The following is a 27,523-nucleotide window of genomic DNA, read 5'->3' as shown; positions in this document are numbered from 1 at the left end:
GTTGATTACTTGCCGAGGTTCTGGTTTGAAGCAAGTTATTCGGATATATAAGTTGTAGGTTAGGGTTGAATCATGCTCGAAATTATTTGGTCAAATATGTAGCGGCCTTCTATAGTTTGATCGTGCTTGGAAAGTTATATAATGGTTGAAAATATTTGTCATATTTGTAGCCTATTAAATAATAAACCATGTGACAGTGATTTGAGATTTTTTTTTTACTTTACGATATGAACCAGATATTTTTGTTTATGAAAACCCGAGAACCTCAATTCTTATATCTATTTTGTTAATTCCAACTATGTCGCTTTATTCACGCAGGGACACATGTGGAGATGCTCTGGAGCTGTATGAGAACATGCAGACCGAGGCGGCGGTGGGTTTAGGAACGCCGACTAGCTCCACTTGGACAACGCTGGGGACAAGAACGACTACGGCTCATAATAAGGTACCTTCAGCTGCCTTCTCCGAATGTAATTGTCTAGTTCCATTACATGTTTCTAGCTAACTTGAACCTTGTAATCTGCCGTTAGTTGTGAGAAGATACTGGCGTGAGCTGCGGCTCATCTTGTTGCACACCGTACTTCGAGGAAGGAGTAGTGGTTGGCCTGGTTGTTGTGCTACATCGCAATTGGTATTGATGTGGCGACAATGTACAACGCAGCTATTTCCATTGCCGATGACCAGCGATGCCGCCACGTGCCCTGATTCTCGGGCCATCCTGCAGCATGTACTGGCAGCCGAGAGCCACCCCTGCCCCTGCCTAGCTGCAGGACAACCCTAGTTTGCTGCTACCTGGCTTCATCGACGGGGTTCTGCCAGGGGAAGGTATAACGGCTTTTCTCCTAGGGGGGTTTCAACTCCTAGAGTTACGAACTTAATCGGTACAACTTATCACTTCAGTTTGGATAAGCTTTGTTTGAACTAGCATCGCATAATTAGCTAGAAATCTATATTTTTTCTTCACACATGGTGTTAAGTGAATTAAGAATCATGACGGAAAATTACTATTGTTAGGCCGTCTCTGACATGAAGTTCCACCCCTGGCACGAGCAGCAGCCCCGTCGTCCCCTCCGACATGCCCGCTGGTGAGACCTTGCATCTCTATGACGAAGGATGCTGCACTGGTCCTCGGTGTATGTAGGGGAAAATAGTGATATGTCACTCTTACGCGATCGCATTCACCGGTCTTTGGTTTACAACCTGTTCTAGGTTTGCTCTAGGATTGCTGCAGCTACTTTGTTCGCCGGATTCGAGGCTAGCGTGCACTCGTATTTGAAATTTCAGAACTGGGAGCCCCCATGAGGCGTTGGTACCTGCGTAAGGCAGCACCCATCAGTAGTCCCTTCTCCTAGATATAAGGGAAGCGCTCCTTGCTTATTTTAATGTATGTAACCGCTTGGTGTTATAGCTTACATGGTCAGAAGTGTAAGTTGATTACTTGGTGAGGTTCTGGTTTGATGCAAGTTATTCAGATATATAACTTGCAGGTTAGGGTTTAATCGTGCTCGAAAATGTTTGATTCGATATGTAGTGGTCTTCTTTAATTTGATTGTGCTTGAAAAGTTATATCATTCTTGAAAAGATTTATCATATTTATAGTCTCATAAATCATGTGATAATGCTTGGAGATTTTTACTTTAGGATATGAACCAGATATGTTTGTTTTTGAAAACCCGAGAACCTTTATTCTTAAATCTATCTTCTTAGTTCTAAATATGTCACTTTATGCACGCAGCGACATACGTGGAAGTGCACCTGCACTTCGAAGAAGGAGGAGTGCTTGGCCCGGTTGTTGTGCTACAACGCAAGTGGTATTGGTGTGGCGACAATGTCAGCGCAGCTATTGCCAGTGCCGATGACCAGCGATGCTTCCACATGCCACCGCTTCTCAGCCTCCCGCAGCATGGACCGGCAACCAAGAGCCACCCCTGCCCCTGCCTAGCTGCAGACAACCCTAGTTTGCTGTTGCCTGGCTTCATCGACGTGGTTCTGCCATTGGAAGGTATAAATCCTTATCTCCTAGGTATGTTTCAACTCTTGTTCTGTTAATCAAAGTGAGGTTATTGATGGTTAGTAACTCTGAATCTTGAGATTTTTCCTTGATGCGGATTGAGCTTATGGATATGTGTTCTGTTATTCTGTTAGTAGCTTGCTTGGCAGTAGGAATATAATTATCTTATGAAATGGGTTTTCAAAATGGAGAACATTTTGCTCATTTCCATTGGATGGAGATGTCAAGTTTGTGCTTCCATTGAAGGGTGGTTTAAATTTTTTAGGTTAGTACTATGAGATGTCATTGTGTTAGTTGTGTGAAAGGCTTGTACAAATACCCATTTCCTGGTGGTGGAAGGCTACAAAGCACCGATACGAGTACGGGGGCACGACAATTTCTGGAAACAACAATACCGCGATATGGCAAGTATATATATAATAATTAATAAAATGGCTTGGGATGAAGATAAAGAACATAGAATGCTGATCAAAATATTGTTGTATTCACTGCCTCCATGCTGATAAAAATTAATAAACTGGCTTGTAATAAAGATAAATAATATTTTTAAAGTCCTTAATGACAAAATGGTCATCTCATCAAATTCCTGTATCATTATACTGTGCCCCCTGCAGTGATACTTTCAAAATACATCGATGGCGTCCCTGGCTGCCAGGGTTAGTAGTGGGCTTCCACTGGGCTTCCCGTGTCCCTGCCCTTTCGACGATGTCCCTAGCAGCTTGTCGGCATTTCTTTTATTTCTTTTTAAAATTGAAAAGTTGATACTCCTGGGATATGTGTATTGCCAGCGTATCAGGCTATCGGAGTATCGGTGGAGTATCATACGTGGACACATGGCAGAGTTTGACGTATCGGTGCTCCGTAGTTGAAAGGCATATGAATATTGTTGGTGTGGGTTTCTTCTTTTTATGAGGAATTTGATTTCTAGATAGAAGTAGGTCCTGAATGTGGGTACTTTTATGTTTTGTTATATGCCACTATTTTTTTGTGCCAGGAAGGATCGATCTTTAAATCAAACTTTTGGTTTAGGGATTGTTTTCTCATTTTTTATTTATTCACCAGTATTGATTGAACAAAAAATACGTTAATATATAGGAAATATTTACACTCATTGTATGTTTTCTCTTATTTATGTATTCAGGAAGGTCTACACTTAGATATCTAGTAATGACAACCTTTGAGGCCGCCGCTAGCACAGCTTGGAATGCAACTAGCTGGAAATGCTAGGACTCCCGTCGAGAGCGGGCTTTGATTTCATCAGAAACGATGATAAGTAGAGGTTAGTTTCCACATTTTTATACAATAGAGGTTAGTTTCCACATTTTTATACCTTATTATGAGATAAACATCACTGAAATTAATTTATACAAATATAATCTAGAATAATCCCATAACATACTGGAGGAAGCTTAATTATTGATGAAAAAAATCCCCATGAGCAAGAGTAAGATGATGTGTGCCATCATATGACAAGAGAGCGAATACTTCAGTTGCTATTCCACGGACATCTCATGTTAGCTAACAGTTCATACCTGAAATCGTGGTGAATAGATTTCAAATACTCCCTCCGATCCAAATTAATTGACTTCACTTTGTCTAGATATGGATGTATCTAGTTAACAAAAGCATCTACATACATCCGTATCTAGATAAAGTGGAGTCAATTAATTGCATTCACCGGTCTTTGGTTGACAAGGTGTTCTAGGTTTTCTCTAGGATTGCTGTAGCTACTTTGTTAGCCGGATTCGAGGCTAGCTTGCACTTGTATTTGAAATTTCAGAACTGGGAGCCCCATTAGGCGTTGGTACCTGTGTAAGCCAGCATCCATAAGTAGTGTGTTCTCCTCCTTGATATAAGGGAAGCGCTCCTTGCTTATTTTAATGTATGTAACCGCTTGGTGTTATAGCTTACATGGTCAGAAGTGTAAGTTGATTAATTGCTGAGGTTATGGTTTGATGCAAGTTATTCTGATATATAACTTGTAGGTTAGGTTTTAGTAATGCTCGATAATGTTTGATTTGATATGTAGCGGCCTTACGTAATTTGATTTGTGCTTGAAAAGTTATATCATTCTTGAAAAGATTTATCATATTTGTAGCCTCATAAATCATGTGATAATGCTTGGAGATTTTTTACTTTAGGATATGAACCAGATATGTTTGTTTTTGAAAACCCGGGGAACCTTAATTCTTAAATCTATCTTCGTAAATCTAAATATCTCGCTTTATGCATGCAGTGACACACGTGGAGATGCACCTGTACTTCGAGGAAGGAGGAGTGCGTGGCCCGGTTATCGTGCTACAACGCAAGTGGTATTGGTGTGATGACAATGTTCAGTGCAGCTATTGCGAGTGCCGATGCCAGCGATGCTGCCACATGCCCTTCTTCTCAGGCCTCCCCAAGCATGGACCGGCAACCAAGAGCCACCCCTGCCCCTGCCTATCTGCAGACAACCCTAGTTTGCTTCCGCAGCATTGGAAGGTATAAATCCTTATCTCCTAGGTCTGTTTCAACTCGTGTTGTGTTAATCAAAGTGAGGTTATTGATGGTTAGTAACTCTGCAGCTTGAGATTTTTCCTTCATGCGGATTGAGTTTATGGATATGTGTTCTGTTATTCTGTTAGTAGCTTGCTTTGGCAGGAATACAATTATTTTATGAAACGGGTTTTCAAAATGGAGCACATTTTGCTCATTTCCATTGAAGGGTGGTTTAATTTTTTTAGGTTAATACTATGAGATGTCATTTTTTAATTGTGTGAAAGCCTTGTACAAATACCCATTTTCTGGTGGTGAAAGGCTACAAAGCACCGATACTAGTACGGGGACATGGCAAATTTCTAGAAACATCAATACCGCGATACGGCAAGTATACATATAAAAATTAATAAAATTTCTTGTGATAAAGATAAAGAATATAGAATGCTGATCAAAATACTGCGTATCCACCGCCTTGCTTGATAAAAATATTAAAGCGGCTTGTAATAAAGATAAAGAATATTTTTAAAGTCCTCAATGGCCAAATGGTCATCTCATCAAATTCCTCTATCATTGTACTGTGCCCCATTCAGTTATACTTGCAAAATACATCGATGGCGTCCCTAGCTGCCAGGTTTAATAGTGGGCTTCCACTGGGCTTTCGACGATGTCACCGGCAGCTTGTCGGCATTTCTTTTATTTCTTGTTAAAACGGAAAAGATGATACTCCTGGAATATGTGTGCTGTCAGCGTATCAGGCTATCGGAGTATCGGTGTAGTATCATGTATGGACACGCCAGAGTTTGAAGTATTAAGTATCGATGTTCAGTAGGTGAAAGGCATATGAATATTGTTTGCGTGGGTCTCTTCTTTATAAGGAATTTGATTTCTAGATAGAAGTAGGACCTGAATGTGAGTACTTTTCTGTTTTGTTATATGCCACATTTATTTGTTTATGGTTGTAATTTGGCAAGAAAGCTACAGTGAGTGCGCAACTGACAAGTTTTCTGCTTCTTTATATAGTTTAACTAGAATTAGGAACTTAATCAGTACTACTTCTAACTTTTGTTTGGATATGCAACTGTTTGTGCCAGCATTGTATAATTAGCTAGAAAGCTATATTTTTTCATCACACATGGTGTTAGTGAATTAAGAATCACGACGTAAAATTACTAACGCCGTCTTTTGAAACTTAGAATTTGTGCCATTTTATATACTCAGCTTTTGCTTACTCATCTTAACTTTGATATTTTTAATCAGTTTGTAATCCATATTTTCATATAATATGCTTTAAGAAATTAAGTTTACGGTTAATTCTCGTGAGTGCATACATTTTCTTGCCATACTTGTAAGGTTCAAAAGCATATATAAGATCATTTAAATTATTATTTGGTGGGCTGGTCCCACGAGAGGCGATGTGTCCTTTGCATTGGCCTACAATGAGGTAAAGTCTTATGTCTGACACATTCCATGTGTGCTTTACGTTTGAAATACATGATCAAATTTTCTGGTCTCGGTGTTTGATCATACTTAAATATATGCTTGACATGGTTTTGTGTGTATTTCTTTTATTGATTATACCTTTTGTACATGTTGCCACTTTCAAATTCCTTGATGCCCTCAATTTAGTTGATTTGTATGCATGTCAGGTCCTAGAAGCCTGGGTGGTGTGGCTGCATCCAGAAACTTGTCCCTCCAGGTGTGCCTCCTCGGGAACAAGCAGGTCGACCGACTGCGGCTGCTCTTCTCCGATGCCGGGGGCGGCGGGCTGCTGGTGCTGCTTATTGACCCATCTGCCTCCACCGCCGGTGAGGTCGATGGCGCATCCTTCCTGGACCTCGCGTCTGTTTCTTTCTTTCTGATGGAACACAGTTGCTTTATGTTTTTTTGTGTGTATGGGGAAAACCTTAGATATCCTAGGATTGTGGTAGAGCCCAAGGCAGCTGTGATGGTGATGATGGGCAGCGGGTTTTTCAGGGGAGATACTTCCACCACTCACAATTCATGGACAAAGAACGGCTACAAGTCGTAGATGAATGTTCCTGCCTTTTCTGGAAAAAAAAAACACTTCAACTTTGTAGGCTGGTAGCTGAATGGCTAGTCATTGCTCAGATTTGTAGGTCACAGTCATCTATCTTCAATTGAGTTTGCGCTTGAAAATTTCTTGGCAATGTTTATACTTCTGAGATACATGCTATTAGGCAAAAGAAAACATGCCAGCTAAACAATGTGTATCCCTTCACTTCGAATCCTATGCATGCCAGAAGCAACACACCATTATAATTTACAAGTTGACCGGTTCCAAGTCGCAGAAATTGTAGCTATGGTTTTCTTTTTCAAAGGGAGTCATGGCAGGCTTGCTTTAATGAGTATTTTGTTCAAGTTATTATCTTCATTTGTGATAATGATCACATAATTTTTACTTAAATGACATGGTTTCTTGTGCATTTTTTTTATTGATAATACCTTTTGTACATGTTGCCATTTTCAATTTCCTTGATGTCCTAATTTTACCTGATTTGTATAACTGGCAGATCCTAGAAGCCTGGGTGGTGTGGTTGCATGCTTGCCGCGGCCTCCTGCGCCTCGCTTGTTGGTTGTAGGCCTTTGGCTTCTTTGTCTCCAGTTAAGGTGATTTTCCGCTTCTCCCCTTCTTATGTGTGCGTTCTCTGTCATTTCATGGGCATCTAGCCGTTGTTGTTCTGTGCTCCAACATGAGCCAACAATGATCTAATTAATTAGGATGCATGTGTTTGTCCCTCCGAGCTGCATTCTTATTTTTTGTGTTTGCTGTGGCATTGCAAAGTTAAAAGCATGTGATAGGTTCAATGTGGCATTGGAAAGCTATAAACAAATTACACATTGGTGAAATTGTCCATTCATGGAACCACAACTATGTTGTGTTGCCGTGATCAAACACATGGCGCAATAATTTCAAGCATTGTGGTTTCCCCTCGCTTCTGTTGCTACATGTCAGTTAAACTTAGCCTTTAACAATTCTGGAAATAATATATCATCCTTGTCTTGTTTCAGGTACCATATAATTGTTGTTATGGATTTTGGTACCACATGTGCGCGCCCTAACTACTACGCCTGCATCACGCTCACTAGGTCCCGGATGACACCCTCCACGCGACGATATGGCCAGCTCTGGGTCGCCACGTCTTTAACACCATGCTGCAGTTGTGCCTCAAGGCTGGGGGACGAGCATGTGTCAACTGCTTCGAGAGCTCCACCCGGCTGCTCTATATGAAAGGATCCAACTATCCAAGGCAACGCCCCCCAAAGGTGCAATTTTGGTCAAGAAAAAATATACTAGCGCCTTGTTGAGCTGCATTAATTGAACTCCTGTAAAATAGTACCCAAAAATGAAATGGCAGTAGAGATGTATCTCGTGTTGCAGTTAGGATTCCACTGTCTACTGGGGCTGCAGAATACATAGTTACATAAAAAAATTTAAAAATATATATTAGTAGTCTTACAATGAATTGTTTGTGTGCAATTGAAACAAGTGCTAAAACCTACATCAGAAGGTGCACAATACTTAGTTATATGATTTTTTTTAAAAAAAATATTGTTAGTCTTACAATGAATTGTTTGGGTGCAATTGAAACAAGTGCTTAAACCTACAATGATGCTTCTCTGGACAGCATGTGTGCTTACCTTCTTATGTCTACTGTTATCATTGAGAAAACTAATTTTGACTTTTTTGATCCTGGTTTGCAGAATGAGTTGAGATGATTATAGGTCGGTATATAGCTATATATACACACAAACTGAGAAACGCAAACGCCAATGATCAGGTTAGTGCTTAAGAATAGATTTGGGGCAACCTGTCCGGCATTTCTGAATCTTTTTATGTGAGATTTTTTTTTCTATGTGGGTGTTTGTTGCTTAAGCATAATCACGGTATACTTTCAATATGTCAATGTTAATTCTTTTGAATAGCATGCTTTTTCCATGATATGTTGTTGTTAACTAAAGAAAAGAAGATGACATTGAGTTTTGATTGTTTCACCTCTACCTCCTTTGTGAGCCTATGCTACTGGCGCTTTACTGTTGGTACTGTTGTACCCTTCTGATCTTATTTAGTGGTTGTTGATGCTGCTACAGGCTGGGCTATCATACTCTTTCTGATAGTTATCAAGTTTAGCTGATGGGTATCCTTAGTCCATGAGAACGCTGCATGAGCACACGTGGCTTTATTTTTGAAATGCCAAGTGGCTATTGTCTCGGTTGGTCTATTTGCTGAATGTTGGCTCGGTCGTGTCTGACTTGGAAGTTTCTCCAGGACCTGGACTGTGTATGTATACTGAATGATTCACAAAGCTCCAGGGTTGTGATAGTTGCAGCCACGACACACTGGTTTGCAGGTAGTTACTCAATGTCATAGTGTAGACTTATATTTGTATATAATGAGCTCCTAGACCTGGGAGCTGCTTTGATCTCTCTTTTGTTTTGTCTTCAGTAGCTATTACTAAAACCTGAGAACTAGCTACTCGTCTATTCTAGCTGTGTCTGCTGTGGCATGTACCTAATAGCTAGTGACCTGTTTGCATGCATACTTGTTGCTTTGACAATGTCAAAAAACCATTTCATTCGGGAAAAGAAAATCATTCTAGAGATTAATGTCAAAGTTTCCATCCCATCTCTGCATGCACACGTGTCGCCTTGTATCTGAGCAGCAGATCTTCATGCCTGACTATATTGATGTGGTCTTTTGTGAACTTGCTCTATAGCGAAATGGTTTCTATGTAAGGAATCGATGATAGTATCAGTAATAACCAAACATGATAATAATTTCTTTTTATGTGATTTGCAGGTTCCGTCGCTTGGTCTGGTGCATCAGGGGAGGGTCCTGATGCTACCCGGTGTTGAGCAGGACGTCACGGCCTGGTCAGCGTGGACTCCATCGCTGACTGGCTGCTTCTTTGTGCCGTCGTGACCGGGCATGCTCTGGTGTTTCTGCATCTTGGTTGGCTGTGGCCAGTGTTGTACTGGTTTAATGCTCACACATAAATATTTATCAGGGGAACAATCTTGTTTCAACAATCAGGACTTGTAATATTTATCTCCTTTGCACGTTTTGTAACATCTGCCCTTAATTTTCATCCGTCTTTAGATGCCACAAGTGTTGTGCTCTTTGCACCTTTATTGTCAAATGTTTACTGTGTGACCGAGAAGTCCAAAAAAGAGTGTAGGGCATGCCAAAATTCTGAATTTTTCCATATTAACATTTAATGATCTAATTGTACAAGAAAGCAGCAGAGGTTTTGCCAACAAATTTAATCTCGAACGCACATGCTGATTGCTCATATAAAGAAGACAAGAGGTAACTTTGCATCGTTGCATTAGGACGTTGGGAAAAGGCACTGGCTGCTCAAGAGCCAAGCCGTAGCCAAGAGAAGTAGAGGGACAAAAATCGCCAGCTTTCAGTTGTACGTGGCATTCACTGCTTGACACTCTCCGGCCGTTGTAACAGCTGTTGACTGCGATGCTGATCTCAGCGTCGACGATCGTCTTGCTTCCAGAATTTTAATTTTTTTATGTTATTGTTGTATCAAACAAAGTTTACTTTGAAGTATTTGACTAAATATAATGGTGTTAGCAACCACAGGCACCTGAACAGCCAGCAGAAGAAGAAAAAAAGAAATCTCAGGGCTAGCTTCTTATCCATGCAGAGATGACAATTTGATCAGGCTAAAGGAAAAGAAAGCAAACGTTAATTCTGGAGCACAGCTTGGGCTTCTCCTCCGAATTTCAACAGAAGCCCTCCCTCAGGGTCCTACAGTCCATAATGACTACCTCTAGATAATTGAGGTGCTCTCCTCCTCGTACAGTCTATAATAACTACCAGCGACAAATCCAGAGGGTCCATTGCTCCCCATGATCATTAGGAAGATGAAGGAATTAGCGCCTACCACTTGTTTTGCTAATTTTTTTTAATCTCTAACGCACATGTAATTAGTTGCACATGTAATTAGTTGATTAGCTTATCAATTGTTTTTCTTAAAGAAAATTTCTTGGTCAGTAGGTACTTGCTCAGTTTTTTGATAAGGCCATATAAAGAAGATCACGAGAAGTAGCTTCGCATCATTTAATTATGCCCCGCTCAAGAGGGAAGCCGTGGCCAGGAGAAGGACAAAAGTCCGCTAGCTTCACTTGTACGTCGCCTTCACAGTCTAACAGCTGTTGGCGGCGACGATGATCCGCTAGGTGCGCCACGGCTGTTGTAGTGATTTTAGATTTGATATAATTTTCTTAGAGGATTTTCTTGTGTCGTTGTTGCATCAGTATAAGTTTTCATGCATTTTACTGAATATAACGGTGTTAGTATTTAGTAACGCTAGGCATATGAAGAAAAGGCACAAGAGAAATGTTTCCAGGCCTAGCTTGGAATCCATGCATCAGAGGACAATTCGATGAGGCCAAAAGAAACGAAAAAAGCAAACGTTAATCTGGAGAGATTGGGTTTCTCCTCCAAATTCCAAAAGAAGTCCTCCCTCGGGAACCCTACAGTCACTAATAACTACCTCCAGAATTGAGCTGCTCTCCCTCCCGTATTCCATAATAAATTGCCTCAAATTTAGCCTGTGATTACTGGCTATTTAATTGCATGGTGCATGTGTTGTCCATGTCACCTATCCGTGGCAAAGCAAATCCCAGCGGTCCGATGCTCCGCATGATCAAGGAGATGAAGAAATTAGCTATGATCTTCTTCCCGCTCTCCCCCAGCCTTGTTTTCCTGAAAATTTAAATCTTCCCCAAATCCTCTCGGCCCTCCTTCCATCTATAAGTACAAGCCCCATGACCACATGCCGCGTGTCGGCTTCGCGTGACTTGTGACTTTGGACTTTGGCGAGGAGAGGAGAGGAGAGGAGACGAGCCTGCCATGCTTCATCTCGGCGGCGCCGCCGCCCATGGCGTGGCATGGGGAATGAGCTTGCTGCCGCTCTAGACTGGGCCTCCGTGGTGAAGACGGCTGCATACATAGGGAGGAGGCTGTTTGGAGCCGCCGGCCGTTCCTCCTAGAGGTAAATTAACATGCATGCCTCTCCATCCTTTTCTTCTTCTACATCATAGGATCTGTTTTTCTCGTCTTTGCGCCCAGTTCCGGCCGTGAAATCAAAGACGAGCATAATCTTGGGATGATTTTGCCTTCCTTCTTTTTTACATCTCCTTTTTCTTGTCAACAAATACATAGCACGTGTTGGCTGTATGCAGCGCCAGTGTTTTATGCGGCTCAAATTCCACGTAGTACTGTATGTGGAAGTCATCCTAAAAGGAGCAAAGAATAGGTGGGTTAGGATGTTTTGATATCGAATCTCGTTTGATCTGGGAAGGAAAAACGGAGACAGCCTGCACGTGGTCCATCGAGCACACGTCGCGCGCGTTTCGTTCTTAAGTATGTACACAGTTTCATAAATAAAACAAGTAGTCACTTAGAGGATTCTAGAATAGAGTTAGAGTATAAGCCAGTTAAGTTAAGGTAAGACTAAATGGTGATTTTTAAACGAGTAACTTCAGTTTTAAACACAATCTCGAAAAAATCAGTTTTAAACCCATATGAAGGTAGGGTGGATCGGGCCCTAATTTTCCAAGCCATGAAATAGACAAGAAAAGATCGAATTTTGCAATTAATACACGATTTTAGGATTTTGCAGAAATAATACACGGCCGCTCGAGCCAAGCGTGGTAAGGGGCAACCTCTCAATGCTAGCGCGGTAGGCGCAGAGCAGCTCGACCGGTTCTTGGACGACGACTTCCTCCTCTTCCTCGCCGACCGGTGAGATTCACCAACCTACTTGTCTGAATTCGGGTTAGAATTTTGTTTGGTGTTTCAGAATTAAAATGGTAGGCCGTGTGGAACGCAGCCGGAACAATCATCTCAGTCATTTAACCCATCATCTTGCTAGTTCGGAACAACATCTATCTAACTGACGCTTTAGGGTATCTCCCGCGGTCCTAAGAACTTGGATCATGGATACCAATTCACCAACATAACAATAAGTTGTAATTGTGTGTCTTGCTAGCAACTGGGTACCATCAATTGATGAATTTTAAATATCACGATTTAATTTTATTTTAAGTGTAGAAACCATGCATTATAATGATGTTTCACGCATATAACTCTTAGTCTTACTACTAACTTTTTTTTTTTACGGAAAGGCAGTCAGAGCTGCATTTCGTTCATCATATTAGAGTAATGTTGTAAATATTGTGCAACATAAATAGAAAATGAAATATGTAGTACCCTGTTTGAGATAATATACTGGTTTTGCAGATTACCTAGTTAATTAGATTTTTTTTTGATCCATGTATGTACTTGACAATATCTTGGTGGTGCAACAAAAGGAGTAAACACAATTATTAACTAAACTAATCAATCTTTCGAACGAACTTTTGTAAGCTGTTGAATTGGAATTAGATGAACGGATAATGTCAATTGGTTTAAATAAACTCGTACCCTTTCATGTTGACTTTTAAAAAAAGTAGTTTTACGAATTACTTGCTTATTTCATAGTTGAGGCGCAGCAGCTGGACCTGGAGGTGGTGGCGGCGGAGGCGGAGGTTGAACTAATTTGACAACTTTAAACTAATTTGACGACGCCAAATCCAGAACGGTTGAACTTGTTGTGTATTTATACTAGACTTTTTTATTTATAATAACTAGACTTGTCTGGAGGGCCAGGGGTAAAAACTTCTCATAAAAAATAAACCATCATTTCACGTAATGTATGTTGTTTTTATTCACACATTTTTCGATACACTATCTCACAATAATATTTTAAACAGAACTAGCCGAAAATTGTGTACCCATGATCATGTATGCATATTTGCCAAAACTATACATACATTTTGTTACCTGCTTAGATACATTTTGCCAAACCTATAGGAAAACAATAAATAAAACATTCTTAAGCAAATAAATTCATGACTACTATAGTATTCTAGTGCATTTATATGTTTATTTGTCCATACCTTCTTAAGTATCTACACAGCTTCATAAATAAAACAAGTAGTCACTTAGAGGATTCTAGAGTAGAGTATGAGCCAGTTAAGTTAAGGTAAGACTTAATGGTGATTAAACGAGTAAATTCAGTTTTAAACACAGTCTCTAGAAAATCAGTTTTGAACCAATATAAAGGTAGGGTGGATCGGGCCCTAATTTTCCAAGCCATGAAATAGACAAGAAAAGATCGAATTTTGCAGATAACACACAATTTTAGGACTTTGCATGAATAATACACCACCGCTCGAGCCTAGTGTGGTACGGGGCAACCTCTCAGTGCTAGCGCAGTAGGTGCAGAACAGCTTGATGCTGCTTCGGTTAGCGCCTAGGCGTCCGACCCTGCACAACGGCAGGCCGAGTAAAGGACTTACCTCTCAAAGCTAGAGACATAAGCTCCTGCCACTTTGGGCCAACGCAGTAAGCCCCTCTCCTTCCCGTCACTTCTTTCCCGCTATTTCTCCTCAGCCAGTCCTATAAAAACCCTCATCGATTCTTCGTGATTTATTATTGTGTTAGTTGTCTAGCTTGGTAGGGGCTATGAGTTTGCCTTGCTCGGATCATGCTGATAAGCCGACAAAGATGAAGGGTGCAAGGTTGCCCCGGGAGGGTGGAACTACGTGGTGTTGGTGTGGAAATCATGCCAAGATGATGGTGGTGATGGATTTTCATCTGGGCATGAAGCTTTTCATGGGTGCCAACTGCCAACTAAGTATGATCCACCATGTTCCAATTTCGTCGTATCAAAAGCCTGCAATATGTTTTTACTTGGATGATTAGTAATCCGGGCTCTGTCAGATCCACGAGCACACCTAAACTGACGGATCCTATAGTGATGCAAGGTGGGTGATGATGATGAAGAAGCAAGAACATGATCGAGCTCGAGAAGTAATGAGTTGCGGTGAATAAAAGGAAGGTGGACTTCTCATGATCTTGATTGTCGGCACGTTGAACATGGACCCGAAGGCGAAGACGTGGTATATGGAGGAGCAGGCCGCCATCTTGCAATAAAGGAGGGCATCGACGACACCGGAATGATGGAAGGGTCATCTTTCGTGGAAGAGCGGACGCCAACAGCGGAGGATCCATCTTCCATTTGATTTCCATTCTATTCATGCGGTGTTGTAATATGTGTGACTGGACCTTGTGGCGTTTTGGCTGCCAGTACTTCAAATTATGGCCGACACTGTGTGTTTTCATTTCTGTAATTTTCTAATTGCAAAAAATTAAGTCAAAAATCTATTAGGGATGCCGTCTTGGGGGCGTGGCTGAGGAGAGGACCGCAAACGCGGTAGGCGTTGTCGGCGCCCCCATAAGCGTGATCTGGTGCGGTTGCGTGACACCATGTAGGGACTAGGGACACGGCTGGCCACCCAACTCAAGCTACTACACGCCGCATCCGCACCAAATGTGCCGTGAAGAGTGACTGAAGGGGGGCCACCAGTCTACTTCCAGGGGGAAGGTCGACGCAGCGTGTTGTAGAATCCTAGTTGGCTAAGCTGTATGCCGCAACATGTTTTACTTTGACGAAGCTGTATGCCGCAACATGTTTAATCCGTTGTTATCGAACCTAAGGGCTTTATTAATTTAAAGTTGGGCACTTAGTGCCTTTTATCTAAAAACTAGGGACACAGCTGGAGATGTTCTAGAAGGTTAGTTGGTGAATTGAATTCAGAAGCAGGTTATTTTGCGCCGGACTTTTTGTCAATTTTGTGGTTTTTTTGTCGGCACAGGCCGCTATACGGCAGGCAGCACCGACAGAGATGTGAGGACTCCGGTGGCAGTTGGGCACCCGTCAATTCCCTCACCCAAACTTGTTCTACCGGCCGAACCACGTTCACAGCAGTTCAGAAACAAGAGGGTTTAAGCTGGCAGAACCGAACAAAATGATACGGCAACAGCAGGCGGCAGCTAAGCTCGGCAGCCTGTGCAGCGGCGCAAGTGGCAAGAAACACGGGAAGAAGAAGACTTCTTCTTCTTCTTTATTTGAGCGGTCAGTAGCTAAGCTTCTGGAACACGAGCAACGGCTTCTTCTTTTATTGAACCGCCGAATCACCAGCCAAACACACCAGCACACGCGTGCTAGTGCTAAGCGTCGCCATCGCAACAAAAGCCACCGAGATGAGCAGAAGCAAAGAATCGATTTTTAACACCCGCGCACGCTACCGGAGCTCAACAAACCAGGATCGCGATTGACTGGGACGCGCGCAAGGTAGACGAAGCCCATGTCAGTCAGGTCGCAGCTTGCTCCTCGCGCCGTGCTTACTACTCAAGTCCTGCTTTGCTTTGCTTAGGTGAGAGGAGACAGCGGCTTCCCACCAACTCGATGTCTCGATCGATCGTTGCAGACTTCTTGGCTGGCAGCAAGGCTGGTAAACTATCTCGAAGAAGAATCGCTAAGTGGCAAAAAACGAACGAATTCAATCGAATACAACGAATCAATCAAACATTACAACGATGCTGTGCATTACAGGCCGCGTATTATGTATGTATGTATCGCGGGCGTAGCAGCAGCGGTATAGTTTTCCTCTGCTCCGGCAGCAGGTACCGACGGCCGGCCCGATCAATCGCAGCTCAGTCGTCGAGGCGCATCATGTCCCGGTGGAAAGCGTCGACGCCGTCGGCGGCGACGCACTGGGTGATGAGGCGCGCGCCGGGCTTGTGCGCGGAGGGGCGGACGAGGATGCAGGTGGCGATGTAGTCGAGGTTGGTGAGCGGCACGACGTGCACGGGCGCGCCCCACCCGTAGTCCACCTCGGCAAACCCGAGGCGCGACCAGTCGGAGACGAGCAGCGTCCGGTAGTCGGAGGTGATCCGGTACGGGTCCGCCTCCAGCTCGCCGCGGCTCCAGCGCGCGAACTCGGCGGGGAGGCGCTTCTTGCCCTCCCGGATCAGCCGCACCACGTCGCACGGGGGAGCTCCTGGGGAAGGCGCCTTGGCGATCAGCACCTCGAACGCGCTGCAGCGGTGGCCCGTCTGCTCCAGGAACCGGGCCTTGAAGTGGTCGATGTACTCCGTGGAGATGTCCATGGCCAGGTACTGCAGACGGAGCTCCGTCGGGATCGGGAGCGGGCCCACGGACGCGGCGGGCGGGCTCGGGATCACCTCGCGGCCCCACGTACGTGCACGCCGGCTCGACGTGTCTGTGGACCGGCCCTTCACATATACACGCGCGGCTGATTTGTGCACGCGGGCATCCTTCTTTCGGGTCGCGCTGCTGCCCGCGTGGATCCGTCAACCAGCACGAAAGGAAGCGAGGAAAAAAATCGATCCGCTAGCTTTGCGCACGGGGGTCGATCGATCGGGCCGGCCACAAAATACAATAACCAGCATAACGTTATCTTTTACTCCTTTCTTTTTTCTTTTTCCTCCTCTCAACACGGGTCTACGTACGTGAGCTGAACCACCCGCTCGTTCGTTCATGCCACATCTTCCTTATTGCTACATACCTACCCTCTCAGGTCTCACCTACATTTCTTTCTTCTCACAGGTACTACCCATGGAGATTCAACTCTACAAAGTTCCGACAATTTGTCTAAAATTAGATACATCCAAACTTTCACAAACTTGTGACATATTTCATTGACGGAGGGAGTAAAATACATTGCTAAGTTAGTTAATCAATAAAAGTTGTAAATCTAACACGACCACTTGACTACCATCACATACGAGAAAACATGCATCGTGAGCCAGCCTAGCTAGGTTATCAACTTCAAAAAACCACTGCACCTACATGTCACCAGCAAATCAAGTCACAGCCACTTCCCAAGAGCGGGCGGCGGCAGCAACCCTTTAGGGTTTAGCTCTGGGCAGGACGAACCGCGACACTTGATATCCAATTCTCCATCCAACGGCTGTCGACGCATCATCAACATAATGGGCTGTCACAAGAAGTTGTGCCAGCTTTGGCTTGGGTCGTGGCCCACGTTTTCTTTGTTGTTTTTCATTTTTCAATAAATTTTTGCTCCAAAGAAGTTGTGCCAGCTTTGGCTTGGGTCGTGGCCCACGTTTTCTTTGTTGTTTTTCATTTTTCAATAAATTTTGGCATGGGTGCTTGGAAGCCGGCGATGGAGTCGCCGGTGAAGGGTTGGGTTGGCCAGCCCGCGATGGTCGCCGACGTGGGGGTCCGACCTGAATAAAGGCGGCGGTCCTAGGGCCTCTTTTGCGTGAAGCGGAGGCCTGGACTCGTGATCTGGCCGGAGGGTTGAGTTCCGGAAGGCTCCGCCGGCGAATGTAACAGCGCTTTGCCTGGAGTTTGCTGGATCGGAGGTATTCGGTCACGCGCACCCATGCGTTTATTCCGACCGTTTGGTTCTGGAGGGAGCGGCGCGAAGCTCTTTTTCTGTGTTGACATCAAGTGACTATGGATCCATGATGAAAGTCGGAAGAAGAGAATTTCTTAAAGGCCGGAGGGGAGGACTAGCTAGGGGAGGTTCAAGTCTCCGCGCTGTTGAGGGGCTTGCTTGGTGTCCCGGCTTCACAGCAGCGGTTTGGAAGTGGGGGCGGCAACACAGGTGAAGCGCAGAGTCCTACCTTTCAGGGTGAAAACCCAAGGTCTGGCCTTAACTGGTTGTGCCTGGCAGTGACCTTGGTGGAGGCATTGTTTTGAGAGTGGGGACTATCTTCAGGGTGAAAATCTAAGATCTTTGATCGGACGACGACGGTGTTTGAGCACTGTTCCCTTCTTGAAGGCGTCGTTTTTTGGAGAGTCTGTAATTCATGTGTTGTCATGGTGGTGGATGTATTGCTGTTGTTAGGCCCGAGATACTGTAGCGGGACTTTTGTTTCTTAGTTTTCTTTTCCTTTTTTGGCTGTGTTAGGCAATGGCATTACCATCGAGGCGTCCCTTTTATTTATCCTGCACTTAATGCGATTTGGAGGTACTCCTACTACTCAGAGATAATCACGCGAACTGGGTTCGTTCTTAACCAACAACACGCGAAATGGGGAAATGGGCATGCGACCCAACGCCGGACCAGCTCGCCGGCCATCCAACGCCGCAGCTCGCCGGCCGCCACCATCCCCGCCGCCTCTCCCTCGTCCATCTCCCTCGCCGTCCCACGCCTCCAAAGTTTCCGCCCGCGGAACCCTAGCACCCCCTGCCGGCCGCCGTCGAGGACAAACCAACCGGGCCTCGACCAGCTCTCCTGCTCCCCGACGTCCCTGCACGGCTGCCCCCACCCTTCGCCGGCGCGGTCTGTCTCCGGCGCTCGTCTAGGAGGAGGACGCCGACCGGTCCCTCCAGATGCGCCGCTCTCCTCTGAACAACGCACGCCTCTGGTCAGCAATTCCTCCCCCCTTCACCTCACGTCCTCCCTTCCTCTCCCGCTGACGCTGCTGCGTTTTCTCTTCCTCTGCAGCTCGGGAAGGAAGCTGGCGTAGCCCCAAGGAGCCGCATCATGCCGGAGAGGACGCCAGGACGCGAGCCACAGACGGCAGATGGCCTTAATTAACCGCCACCAAATTCCACCCCCGGCACGACCAGCAGCTTGTCAGGATCCTAATTGGATCTGACGAACTGGGATCAGCAAGGACAACAAATCGAGAAGATTTGGTAGAAAAACTAGGTAATTGAAAGACATCAATTGAAGGATAAATTGCAGGAAATTAAGAATAGGAATTAAGGGCAAGATAAATTTAGGGTTTTTGATTCTTGATTTTTGGAACATGATACAATGCTAGTCTTATAAAGACATATAGCCAGCTACAAGATGACCACATCAGCCAAATACCAATACTACCATCACACACTTCTTGACCACTAATAACCCCATAGTACATCATCCTATTCCCTCACACAGCTCTTTTGTCCCCTCCAACTCGCAAGCTCGTGAGACATTGCATCCCTGTGACGCAGGACGCTGCACCGGCCCCCCTGGCACAGGTGTATGTAGTGGGGAAAAGCAATCTTTCTCTATTACACGATTGCATCCGCCGGTCTTTGGTTCACAAGGTTTTCTAGTCTTTGGTTCACAAGGTGTTTTAGGTTTGCTCTGGATCGCTGCAGCTAGTTTGTTAGCTGGATTCGAGGCTGCCTTGCACGTGTAATTGAAATTTCTGAACTTGGAGCGCCCATGAGGCGTTGGTACCTGTTCAAGGCAGCACCCATAAGTAGTTTGTTCTCCTAGATATAATGGAAGCGCTTCTTGCTTATTTTGATGTATGTAACCGCTTGGTGTTATAGCTTACATGGTCAGAAGTGTAAGTTGATTACTTGCCGGGGTTCTGGTTTGATGCAAGTTATTCGGATATATAGGTTGTAGGTTAGGGTTAAATCATGCTCGAAAAAGTTTGATCAGATATATATGTACCAACCTTCTGTAATTTGATCGTGCTTGAAAAGTTATATAATGGTTGAAAATATTTATCATATTTGTAGCCTCATAAATGATAAATCATTTGATAATGCTTGGATATTTTTTTTTACTTTAGTATATGAACCAGATATGTTTGTTTATGGAAACTTGAGAACCTCAATTCTTATATCTATCTTGTTAATACCAACTATCTCGTTTTATTCATGCAGTGACACACGTGGAGATGCACTGGATCTGTACGAGAACATGCAGACCAAGGCGGAGGCGGGTTTAGGAACGCCGACTAGCTCCACTTGGACAACGCTGGGGACAAGAACGACTACGGCTCATAGTAAGGTAGCTTCCGCTGCCTTCTCCGAATGTAATTTACTAGTTCCTTTCCATGTTTCTAGCTAACTTGAACCTTGTAATTCTGCTGTTAGCCGTGAGAAGATACTGGCACGAGGAGCTGCGGCTACTGCTGCTGCACCTGTACTTCGAGGAAGGAGTAGTGCTTGGCCTGGTTGTTGTGCTACATCGCAAGTGGTATAGGTGTGGCGACAATGTCCAGCGCAGCTATTTCCATTGCCGATGACCAGCGATGCCGCCACGTGCCCTGCTTCTTGGGCCATCCCGCAGCATGTACTGGCAGCCGAGAGCCACCCCTGCCCCTCCTAGCTGCAGGACAACCCTAGTTTGCTGCTGTGCGGCTTCATCGACGTGGTTCTGCCATTGAAAGGTATAATTCCTTTTCTCCTAGGTGTGTTTCAACTCCTGTTCTGTTGTTAATCAAGTGATGTTATTGATGGTTTGTAATTCTGCAACTTGATATTTTTTCTTGATGCGGATTGAGCTTATAGTTATGTCATATGTGTTCTGTTACTCTGTTAGTAGCTTGCTTAGTAGCAGGAATATATACCTTATGAAATGGGTTTTCAAAATGGAGCTGATTTTGCTCATTTACTAATGGAGATGTGACAAGTTTGTGCTTCCATTGATCAGTGGTTTTAATTTTTTAGGTTAGTACTATGAGATGCCATTTTTTTTAATTGTGTGAAATGCTTGTACAAATACCATTTTGTGGTGGGGAAAGCCTGAAAGGCATATGAATTTTGTTGGTGTGGGTTTCTTCTTTATAAGTAACTAGATAATGCCCGCACGTTGCTGCGGATCATGTGAAAAAAGTTATGTGAATATAAACTATGAGAAAAGCTGCCAAAAACTTTATGGATTAATTGTGTATTTCATATATTCCACCTCCCGCAAATGCTAAATACGAATGGATGGTCGTATATAAACAATTACCCCATTACAGAATTTAAGTGCACATGAAAATTATCTACTTGTTGGATGTGACTGTTTAGTTTCTAACGAAGGATAAATAAGTCGAATCCTACTGAAATATGTGTAATCTTCTTCTCACTCTTCCAAAATAAAGGGTCTAATTATGTCAGGCCACACGGCATTGCTCGTGCACGTGTGTGTCACACAATGTAGCAACCCCAATTGAAATTCCTCGAAGCTGGGTATCACCTTCATATAGAAGAAAGCATGAGTGTAAATAACGAATGTGCAAACATAACATAGTGGTAAAAGTATGATACTGAGAAAATGATCCAGAATTATATGCAATATTATGCAACACAGAATAAGATTTATGTAGCACTATAAAAAAATACAATCCATGAATACAGGGAGAACATAAAGCATGGAAAAGGAAGGGCCTTCCAGATAATTTTTGGAAAAAAGGTAATCAAAGACAAAAATAATAACATTGAATTGCATACCTTCTCTTTCATTTTTTGCAAACCTCTAAAACAGAATTATGCAGTTTTCAGCACTTCACATGTTTTTTTTCGTATTGGATGGCTAGTTCCCAATTTCAGCTGCAAACAAAGCATCCGCTACAAATGAACACGTACCTAGTCAGAGGGAGACCAATTATAAATGATGAAAGAATCCCTGGAGAAATTATACATGACTATAAAAAGTGTGATGAAATAAATTTCTGCTCATACATCTGGCCAATCAATCACCTACATGAATAGATCTAGATGAAATACAGGCAAAAGATATGTAAAATATATAGGCAAATGTAGGAGGGTAGATAGATGCTGACCGAATCATTTATTAGCTCTTGGACACTACCGGCCATCTTGGCTCTTCTGGATCAAACTGCAAGCATTAGAATTTTGCAGAACAACATACGAGTACCTAAACAAATAGACCTGCATGCATAGCCCTCTGGAACTGGAATGTTGGTCTCGCTTCTCCCCACGATATTGGACCTGACCTCACTCGCCACTGGTGCAATAAGCCATCAGAGATGAACAGATAAGGATAACCACCTATTGGAGCTTGAGAAGCGGTCAGATAAAATTTGACCTTCATCTCTGTGATAGCAGAGTCATCGTTTGTGTTTGTCGTAGGAGATGGAGCGTCATAATTGACAGGGGAGGAGCTGCTGCCGGTGGACTTGAAGAGGGACATGCCTCATGCTTCAGTGGAATGATAGAATAAATAGGTGGACTTGCTGCTTGCTCGCCTCGTCCGTGGATCCATTTGCCCCTAGTGCTGTGAGGAGAGGAAGCGGTGAAGGTGCATGCCAAAGTAATAATGTCTTCAATGCTGTGACGGTTTGAGAAGAGGAATAGCCAATTGACGTATCTGCTACAATAGTGGAGAGTAAATATGCCAAATATTTTTAGCTGGCGTTACATAGAGATAAGTAGTAAGGATTAAGTAGTAAACAAAAAATGCAAGGGGATAGGCGTCATCATACGAACAGGCAGCTGTGCCTAGCCTGCATGTACCAGATGACATGGACATGAGTTGGGTAATGTGGTGGGACCGCTGATGTGGCATAGTTGCATGTTTAGAGAAATAGGTTAGTGGGGATGAACTACTTAATTATATAGGATTTGATTCCGAGTATTTCCTCTTTATAAGCCTGAAAGGACCTGAATCTGAGTATTTCTCCTTTCTATTATAGGCCACTATGTTTTTGCTTATGCCAGTGTTGTATAATTTTGCAAGAAAGCTAGAGTCAGCTACAATCAATGTGTAACTGACAAGTTTTCTGCTTCTGTATATAGATTTAAGAGTTAGGAACTTAATCAGTACAACTTATCACTTCAGTTTGGATAAGCAGCTATTTGTGCCAGCATTGTATAATTAGCTAGAAAGCTATATTTGTTCTTCACACATGGTTTTAAGTGAATTAAGAATCATGACAGAAAATTACTATTGTTACGCCATTGATACGTCCAAAACGTATCTACTTTCCCGAACACTTTTGCTATTGTTTTGCCTCTAATTTGTGTATTTTGGATGCAGCTAACACGGACTAACGCTGTTTTCAGCAGAACTGCTCTGGTGTCTCGTTTTTGTGCAGAAATCCAACTTTCGGGAAAATCCTCGGAATTTATGCAGAAGGCCCTATTTTCTCAGGAAACTAACGGAGCCAGAAGGAGAAGTCAGGTGGAGGCCCGAGGGCCCCACACCATAGGGCGGCGCGGCCCAGGGGGGGCCCGCGCGGCCCTGTGGTGTGGCCCCCTCGGCCGGCCTCCGACGCCCTCCTTCGGACTACTTATCGGCCTCGACCTAAAAACGCTCAGAGAGAAGTCGAAGTCGCCAGAAACCCTCCAGAACGCCGCCACATCGCCACACTCCGTCGCGGGAGCCGAAGTCTCCGTTCGGCACTCACGGACGGGGAATCGGAGGAGATCATCACCGCCATCACCGCCAACGCCTCTACATCAACCAGCCATGTTTCCCCCATCCATGTGTGAGTAATTCCCCCGCTGTAGGCCGAAGGGGATGGTAGGGATTGGATGAGATTGGTCATGTAATAGCATAAGATTGTTAGGGCATAGTGCCTAGTGTCCGTAATTGGTACTTTGATGATATTGTTGCAACTTGTTATGCTTAATGCTTGTCACTAGGGCCCGAGTGCCATGATCTCAGATCTGAACATGTTATTGTTTCATCAAGATATTCATTGTTTAAGGTCTTACCTATAAGTTGTATACACATGTCGCTGTCCGGAACCAATGGCCCCGAAGTGACAAGAATCGGGACAACCGGAGGGGATGGTAGCGATGTGAGGATCACATGTGTTCACGGAGTGTTAATGCTTTGCTCCGGTACTTTATTAAAAGGAGTACCTTAATATCCAGTAGTTTCCCTTGAGGCCCGGCTGCCACCGGCTGGTAGGACAAAAGATGTTGTGCAAGTTTCTCATTGCGAGCACGCACGACTATATATGGAACACATGCCTATTGATTGCTTTGTACTTGGACACCGTTTTATTATTATCTGCAAATGCCCTGCTATGATTGTTACATGAGTTTCTCTCATCCATGCAACGCCCGTCATCCGTCCCCGTGCCTACAGTATTTTAATCCTGCTGTTTACTAAAATCACTACTGCTGTCTTTGTTACTCTGCTGCTGTTATTTCACCATCGCATCGCTATAAAACTGTTACTCGATAAACTCTTGCGAGCAAGTCTGTTTCCAGTGCAGCTGAATTGACAACTCATTTGTTAAGGCTTCCAAGTGTTCTTTGTCTCCCCTTGTGTCGAATCAATAAATTGGGTTTTACTTCCCTCGAAGACTGTTGCGATCCCCTATACTTGTGGGTCATCAAGACTATTTTCTGGCGCCGTTGCCGGGGAGCATAGTTTTATTTGGAAGTTCACTTGGATTAATATTGTTCGCTGCAAATTCTCCATCATGGGTAAACCTCGCGATACTAAGATCGCCATATTACCATCCACTACAAGAAAAGGTACAATTCTGAGTACCTCCGCTACACTTGATTCACCATCTGTGATTGATAAACTTGTTTCACCACCACATGCTTCGCATGCGGGTACATCTGCTGAATCTGAACACTCTCATAATATTGATAATGTTTCTGCTGTGCTTGATGATAGTGGTTCATTGGGATCCTTTCTAGATGCTACAATTGCTAGGTCTAGACAAATTGAAAATACTGAAACTCCTAATGCTGCTACACCTGTTAGTTCACCTGAACTTGGTTATTTTAGTGATGATCCTGAGGAAGATTATGTGGAGCTTAATGATGATTTTATTGAAAAATGCAATGCTACTACTGATGCAAGAAAAATTAAAAAGTTGCTTGCAGAACATGCTGTTAGATATAAACTGTCTCCTGATCCTAAGTTTGCCACATCTCCTATAAACATTAGGGATAAAGATTATGATTTTTCTCTTGATTTATCTCATATAGCTATTGTTGAGAAAACACCCTTTTGTGGTACTGAAAAAGAAAGTGCTGTTGAACACATGACTGAGCTATCTACTCTTAGTAGCTTGTTTTCTGATGATGTCAAGATGCGTACTTACTTTGTTGCTAAAATCTTTCCATTCTCATTAAAGGATGACGCTAAAACTTGGTATAATAATTTGCCACCAAATTCTATTAAAAGTCCGAAAGAATTGCTTGATGTTTTCTTCCGCAAATACTTTCCTGCTAGTGCTCAACATATTGCTTTGCAGAGAATTTATAACTTTAATCAGGAAGATGAAGAGAAATTGCCTGAGGCTTGGTCGAGATTCTGCTCTCTTATTAGAGCTCGACCTGAGCATGATTTAGAAAAGCATGATTTACTTGATATATTTTATAGTGGACTAACCATTGAGTCTAGGGCATACCTGGATAGTTGTGCTGGTTGTGTTTTCAGGAAAAGAACTCCAGATGACGCTGAAGAATTATTGGCTAAAATAAGCCGGAATCATGATGATTGGACTACGCCTGAACCGACTCCAACTCCAATATTGAAGAAGAGGGGTTTAATTAAATTGAATGATGAAGATATGAGGGAAGCCAAGAAGTCTCTCAAGGAGAAAGGTATTAAATCTGAAGATGTGAAGAATCTACCTCCTATTGAAGATATATGTGAGATAATTCCCCCTTCATCCATGATTGAGGTAAACTCCCTTCAACGCTTTACTAGGGAAGATATTCCGTATTCGAAACCTCCTGCACAATGCTTAGATGAGTTTGATAATTATATTGTTAAGCAAGAAAATTTTAATATGAGAGTAGAGAATCATTTAATGGAAAATTCTCAAGCTATTAGTGAATTGCATGATATTGTGGAGAGGACCTCCAATGATGTTAAGATGCTTGTTAAACATTTTCAAATGATTCAAACTCAAATTGATCAACTCACTAAAGTGCAAAATGACTTGTTAGGGAATAATTCTAAAGAGAAACATGCTTATGAAGTAACAACTAGAGGTGGTGTCTCTACCCAGGATCCTCTATATCCTGAAGGGCATCCCAAAAGAATTGAACAAGATTCTCAACGCATTGAACCTAGTGCTCATTCTAGGAAGAAAAAGAAGAAGAAGCATAAAAATGTTGTAGAATCCTCTGAACCTGTTAATGATCCTAATAGTATTTCTATTTCTGATGCTGAAACTGAAAGTGGTAATGAACATGATAATGATAATGATAATGATAAGAATGATACTCCTGATAAAGAAGAGGTTGAAGAAGAACCTGAAAAGCATGCTAAAAATAAAAAGTACACTAAAGAAGACTTTATTGCTGAGAAACATGGTAATGAAACAGAACCTTGGGTGCAAAAGCAAATGCCTTTTCCTGCTAAGAAACTAAAATCAAAGGAAGAAGAACACTATAATAAATTCTGTGATTGGATGAAACCTTTATTCTTGCAAATCCCTTTGACTGATGCTATTAAATTGCCTCCTTATTCAAAGTATATGAAAGATATTGTTACTAACAAAAGGAAAATCCCCAATGAGGAAATTTCCACTATGCTTGCTAATTACTCTTTCAATGGCAAAATTCCAAAGAAGTTGGGCGACCCAGGTATACCTACTATTCCTTGTTCTATTAAGAATAATTATGTTAAAACTGCTCTATGTGACTTGGGAGCTGGTGTTAGTGTTATGCCTTTTCCTCTTTATAAGAGACTTTACCTAGATAAGTTGATACCTACTGATATATCTTTGCAAATGGCTGATAAATCTACTGCTATTCCTGTTGGTATATGTGAGAATGTTCCTGTTCAAGTTACTACTAATTGCTTGATATTAACTGATTTTGTTGTGTTGGAAATGCCTGAAGATGATAATATGTCTATTATTCTTGGGAGACCTTTTCTTAACACCGCAGGGGCTGTTATTGATTGCAATAAAGGAAAGGTTACTTTCAATGTTGATGATAGGGAGCATACCGTTTATTTTCCCAAGAGGATTGAGAAAGCGTGTGGAGTTAATACTATTTCTAATGTGAGAACTATCAAAGTGGGAACTATTGATTGTCCTATATATGAGCCTAAGGAAGAATATCAAACTCTTGTGATTGGATCCATATCAATACAATTCAAGGTAACATGATTGATTTGAGGTTTATTTCTTCTTATGCTATGTAAAATTTATTTGGTGACAAGACTTGATCAACCTTGTTAACAGATACTTTTTATATGCATAGAGGAGGTAAACAACATATCTTTCTTCCTCCACTTGCTCTAGTTGCTGTAGCACTTTTAATTTGCAAAGTTCTTTAGTTATTTGAAGATTTCGAAATTTTTCCTGGCCAGTAATAATAAACTAAATACCCAGAAATATGCGTTTTTCAAAGTTTTCAAAAATTCACAAAAATTATACCGTTGGTCCTATTTTTCGACGAGGCACCTGGGAGCACCAGAGGATGACCTGTGGGGCACCAGAGG

At 42.9% G+C, this 27,523-nt stretch overlaps 1 protein-coding gene and 3 long non-coding RNA genes across 4 annotated transcripts; 3 read left to right on the top strand and 1 right to left on the bottom strand.

Moving 5' to 3' along the window:
• Positions 1-1,900: 1,900 nt before the first annotated feature.
• On the top strand, positions 1,901-20,524 carry LOC139833516 (uncharacterized). The gene is made up of 3 exons (XR_011749333.1): positions 1,901-2,002; positions 20,023-20,149; positions 20,236-20,524. It is a non-coding gene; the product is annotated as an uncharacterized lncRNA (long non-coding RNA).
• LOC127313433 (uncharacterized) lies at positions 8,210-9,634 on the top strand. The gene is made up of 3 exons (XR_007858990.2): positions 8,210-8,289; positions 8,778-8,859; positions 9,309-9,634. It is a non-coding gene; the product is annotated as an uncharacterized lncRNA (long non-coding RNA).
• LOC127313437 (uncharacterized) lies at positions 12,145-14,923 on the top strand. Its single transcript, XR_007858997.2, has 3 exons — positions 12,145-12,272; positions 13,011-14,208; positions 14,295-14,923. It is a non-coding gene; the product is annotated as an uncharacterized lncRNA (long non-coding RNA).
• LOC139833384 (acyl transferase 7-like) lies at positions 15,894-16,639 on the bottom strand. Its single transcript, XM_071823662.1, has one exon. The coding sequence runs from the start codon at positions 16,524-16,526 to the stop codon at positions 16,071-16,073; it is 456 nt and encodes a 151-aa protein (XP_071679763.1). The 5' UTR covers positions 16,527-16,639; the 3' UTR covers positions 15,894-16,070.
• Positions 20,525-27,523: the final 6,999 nt, after the last annotated feature.

This window comes from Lolium perenne, chromosome 7 (assembly GCF_019359855.2).
Source record: "Lolium perenne isolate Kyuss_39 chromosome 7, Kyuss_2.0, whole genome shotgun sequence".
Taxonomy (NCBI): domain Eukaryota; kingdom Viridiplantae; phylum Streptophyta; class Magnoliopsida; order Poales; family Poaceae; genus Lolium; species Lolium perenne.
Note: the sequence above shows the minus strand (reverse complement) of the source record. Positions and strands in the feature narration are given on the sequence as shown.

What these genes read in the sequence shown, in the direction of transcription:
- LOC139833384 (XM_071823662.1), bottom strand. Translation starts at nt 16,526, where the DNA reads ATGGACATCTCCACGGAGTACATCGACCACTTCAAGGCCCGGTTCCTG.